This window comes from Ascaphus truei, chromosome 21 (assembly GCF_040206685.1).
Source record: "Ascaphus truei isolate aAscTru1 chromosome 21, aAscTru1.hap1, whole genome shotgun sequence".
Lineage (NCBI taxonomy): Eukaryota > Metazoa > Chordata > Amphibia > Anura > Ascaphidae > Ascaphus > Ascaphus truei.
The window spans coordinates 5,696,701-5,701,653 of NC_134503.1; the positions used below are offsets into that span (position 1 = coordinate 5,696,701).

The 4,953-nt window shown below is 48.2% G+C and overlaps 1 protein-coding gene across 1 annotated transcript in view; it reads left to right on the forward strand.

Moving 5' to 3' along the window:
• The window catches only part of ASS1 (argininosuccinate synthase 1), a 58,356-nt gene extending 54,269 nt beyond the window's left edge, over window positions 1–4,087 (forward strand). Inside the window, 3 exon segments of the mRNA XM_075578692.1 lie at window positions 2,564–2,603; window positions 2,605–2,630; window positions 3,758–4,087. Coding sequence (XP_075434807.1) covers window positions 2,564–2,603; window positions 2,605–2,630; window positions 3,758–3,809 — 118 coding nt within the window. The 3' untranslated portion in view covers window positions 3,810–4,087.
• The last annotated feature ends 866 nt before the right edge of the window (window positions 4,088–4,953 follow it).

Consider the following 4,953-nt stretch of genomic DNA (forward strand, 5'->3'; position numbering starts at 1 on the left):
CTGCACTTCATCCTGGTGAGGTTTGATGTCCTGCAGGGGTTGAATTAACTTCCTTCCCAGTGAGCTCTTGCCCCTGAGGGCTGTGACGTGTCGGGGTCCTCTTTACGAGTGGGCCAAGCCTTGTTTTACATGTTTAGTTCAATCTCTTTGCTGCTTGGGGGCAGCAACTCATTGCTTTAATTACTAATGGAACAGACGGCTGCATGGTAGGCTGTCCAGTTACGACCATGCAGCGGGCGTTTTGGTGACCACCTCATAGCTCAGCAAACTAGAACCCATGGAATCTAAGTCCGCTCTGCAAAGTCCCTGACCGTCACAGAAATGGGTTATCGTGGAAGCGCTCAGCCTCCACCCATTCAGGGCGGAATATAGCCCAGTCGCAGCGCCACCTACTAACCCACTGTATTATAGAGAAAGCGCTTGGCATATTGTAGGGTACCCAACCGCAGAAGTCTTTCTACCAACTTGAGCGTTGCCCATTGCCTCCCCATTAATGGTTGGTGTGGGCGGTGGCACCTCTGCCCTATCAGTGCGGCAATGCAATGGCTTTCTGCATACTGTGGCACAAATGCTTTACCCCTTTCACTGTTTGGCACTACAACTTCTGTTGCCCCAGCAGGTGCCCTTAAGACAAATGGGCTGTTACAGCCCTCGTGTCCATGCAGCGTAGACGCCCTGCCTAATTATAAGCCTGTCCCTTCCGAGCCATTCTGCCGGATCCCTGTACACTCCATACTGCGGCAAAAGCATCTAACCCACTTCCGTTTAGATCAGGCGTTGGGGGGGGGGGGGGGGGGAATGCCAAATTATCTTCTCTTCCCTCCCCCTCCCCCCCCACCTTGGGCACCAACCACCCCCCCTCCCCCTTCTAAATCAGCAGCTTCTCACACCACATCCACCCCCCTCATTATGTGTCTCACTCAGAGAGACGCAATGAATAAAGTGAAAAGGAGAGAAAAGTGCGCGGGGCAGGAACGCGCCTGCTTTTTAAGCTCACCGTGCCTCCAGCCATTTGCCTCTTTTCTTTTGGATTGCTGCATTGCTGCTTTGAAAGCTTTTGAATGACAGCCTAACGGGAACCAGGGGGGGGGGAGCGGGCTGTGCGCAGTAACACGGGGTGGAAATGCCTTTCGCACAGTCGGTAGAAAGTAACGTAATTATAGAGGAGGTCAGAGCCACTTCAATGAGCAAAAATAAAAGCCGCCAGTTTCCTTTCTTTCCCCTTCTCTCACTCTCGTACTTTAGTTGCACGTCAAGGGAGGTGAAATAATTCCCAAGTCTTTTTCACATTTTAAGGACGGTGGTAATTTATCTGTGGGAGGGGTACGGCGATGCTGGCAGAGTTAGGCAGCAGTTTGGTTTTGCATTCCCTGCGTTTCGCTCGCCCTGTAATAGTTAGTTCGGTGTGAAGAGCAGGCGGGGAGCGAGCTGGGACTGACGGGTGCTGGAGTGGGGGTAAGGGGCGCAGGGGGAGGGGGATACAGGAAGCATGCTCCCAGCAGAGGCAAATGCAGTGTAAGATTCACGCCGGCTTGGGATAGGCACAAGGAAACCTTGCATGGAGTACAAAGGTAGAGATCACATAGGATCTCACACCGGGTAGGGGAGACAAAGGTAGAGATCACATAGGATCTCAGACATGGGTAGGGGAGGAGGGGAGACCCAGGAGACAAAGGTAGAGATCACATAGGATCTCAGACATGGGTAGGGGAGGAGGGGAGACCCAGGAGACAAAGGTAGAGATCACATAGGATCTCAGACATGGGTAGGGAGGAGGGGAGACCCAGGAGACAAAGGTAGAGATCACATAGGATCTCAGACATGGGTAGGGGAGGAGGGGAGACCCAGTGGGTCAAATGGTCATAGTGTCATCTATCTCTAGAAGGGACACAGAGATGGAGGTGTTAGGCAGAAGAGGAGCAGGATGACCCCAAACTTACTTCTTTATGGAAAGACTGATGCTACCAAAGGACTAGAACAGGGGGGCTCAACTCCAGTTCTCACCCCACCCCCCTCCCCTCAACAGGTCAGGTTTTTAGGATATCCCAGCTTCAGTCCAGGTGGCTCAAGCAGAGGCTCAGTCAAAGACTGACATTAGCCACCTGTGCTGAAGCGGGGACTGATTGAGCCACCCGGATATCCTGAAAACCTGACCTGTTGGAGGGGAGGGGGGGGGGGGCTTGAGGACTGGAGTTGGGCACCCCTGGACTAGAAGGATGTCCACATTAGTCGTATAAGATTTAGGCTCCTAACTTTCACCCAAGCTGCATTGTAAAGGTATTTAGTGCAGACCCTCTCTGATGGACCTGCACAGAAAAGTCAGTTAACCCCATACAAGTCATTTAAGTCCTATATGTGTCTGCCTTCTTCATTACTGAAGAAGTGAAGAGGTAACCGTGATATGAATGGACCGCATGTAGCAGCTTTAAAGATGGCGGCGCCTTGGTATACTGTAGATCTGCAGCTGGTATAATCCACATCTCTATAGAAGGAAGTTGCAATGTCAGAATCGCTATGTAGCATCGTTCCACCATCACCGACCTCTCCCTTCCCTCCCTTCCAGCATGAACGTGCAGGGGGACTACGAGCCGTCCGACGCGACAGGGGTTCATCATGATCAACGCCGTCAGGTGAGCGCGTCGACGCAACGCTCTGTGGTCCCCCAGAGCCGGGCCCCTCCACGACTGCTACTGGCTCAACCAACACGACCGTAAAGCTAACAGCGGCGAATAAGAGTAATGAGTAGGGTGGTTAGGGAAGCCTGGCAGCTTAACTCTTTCGTTGCCGGCGGGGCCAGCAATGCAACGCAGCGCAGTACGTTGTTGGCGGCGAAAAGGGTTAGCGATTAAAGTACAGCGGCTTCTAGAGACAGAGAAGTGGCAATGAAAAGGTTAAAGGTGCTGCCCACGCTAGGGGCATGCAATGTGTTTAAAGCACTAGGTGCGCCAAATCTATGACCGCATTTCTTACACATGACGCAAATTGCTGGCGAGAAAAGCTGACGCCACCGCAGACCTGGCCGATTTGTTTTTTTTGGGGGGGGGGGGACACAAGATAGAAAAGTGACGCACGGAACGCAGCGTTTCACACGTCACATTACAATGTGTGCGTCACGTAAACCCTCCCACTGACGCCCCGAATCGCAAAGGAAGGCAAAACGTGGAGCGAAAATGACGCAATTTGCATCAATCGTGCACTGAATTCGCTATGACACTTCAACCCCTAGGGTGGCCATTTTTTTTTCCCCCCGGGATAAACCGGCAAGCGCCGATCCCGCATGCGTGCCTGGACCGGGACATTTGGATACATTTCGGCCAAACTGCGATGTCCGGTCACCCTACACAGACCCCCTAAATCTGCTTAAAAACAGGCGTCTCCGGTGCTCCAGGTTACCTGTTCTGCGCCAGTCGACACAGACCTGCCGCGCACAATGTGCGAACATACCCAGCAACGCTCTTCAGCAGCAAACGCAGAAGCATAATAGCCGCTTTATTTTTTAATTGACTTATTCATAGCTCTTGAACCGCCAGCGTTTTGAAAGTGGCTGTGTCTTCCAAGGCAAAGCAAATGTGCACAGAGAAAGAATACACACAAAACGTGCATAATTCACAGAAGACTTTGATAAGTAGTTCCTTGACTTATTAACAAATACGCGTGACCTTCTGCTGCCTTTCCTTCTCTGCCATTGATTTCCCTGAATGAAGGCAACCTCTGTTAATTTACTGTGTTTCTCCCCATTCCTCTGCCTGTTTTGCAGGTTAAGAGAATACCATCGCTTACAGACGAAGGTCACAGCTCAAACAAAATAAAGCACAAAAAAGCAGACAAAGCCGAAATAGCGACAACTCCATTCTGTGTGTGCCCCCCCCCCCCCCACCCACTCCTGAATTTCTGAGTACATTGATTGAGTTGTGTGATTGTTAAAGACGGTTTTTGTGCGGTATCGCAGGTTCGTGGCGGTTTCTCTCCTGCGTTTTTCACCCCTTCAGCGCTGCAAGGCTGCCAAGAACTTGTAGAACGAAATGCAAAAACCTGGAATGTTATTAATGTGCGTAAAGCTAATTAAAAAATACTATAATCTAACGAACTGCTCTGTGCCAAATGTATTTTCTTTTGCAGCTGTAGACAGCTTTCATTTAGTGATGATATATGTATATAAACATATATATATATATACACTGTATATATACATACATGTATACACACTTTTTTTTGTTTGTTTGTTTTTTTAAGGGTGGCACTTTCAGTGGAGTTTTGGATTTCTAAATAATTGTAGAAAAATTCTAATATTTTGTTGAATTTTTTAGAACGTAAAAAACATTTTAGCAAAAGTAGTTTTTTTTGTTCAAACTCAAACGTTCATCTAGTTTTCTTTAAAAAAAAAAATGATGAACCTTATTTTTGCTCAGATTGGAAGTTCAGATTTCAACACACAACTCATAAAAAAAAATATATATATATAGATATATATATATACATACATACACACAGCTGTCTGTGGGTGGTTTTCTGGGTATGCACCTAACCCTGGCTGTGCTCAAAGCTGTGACCATGCAGCAAGCTTAAGCCTACAGGGAACCATGTTAAAAATGGTTATTGAGGCAAAAAGTGACACTGTGTGCTCATTTGCATGTCATTTCCCAGAATCCCTTGCTGCAGTGGAAGTGCTGTATGCTGGGTGATGATGGGGAAAGGCGGGGTTGCAGACCTGCCTAAGACATGCAGATGAGCATACTGTTGTATTTGTATATATATATATATATATATATATATATATATATATATACTGTATATATAGTTGGGTGCTCGCTGTGTGTGTTGTGTGTGTGTGTAAAAAAAGACGAAAAGAAAGCGCACGCCCCATAACGTAAAAAAGTATAACGTATAATGGAAGGGGTAAGGGAGGGAAACAAGTTCACTCACAAGGATAGATTTAAAAACCGCATATGTGAC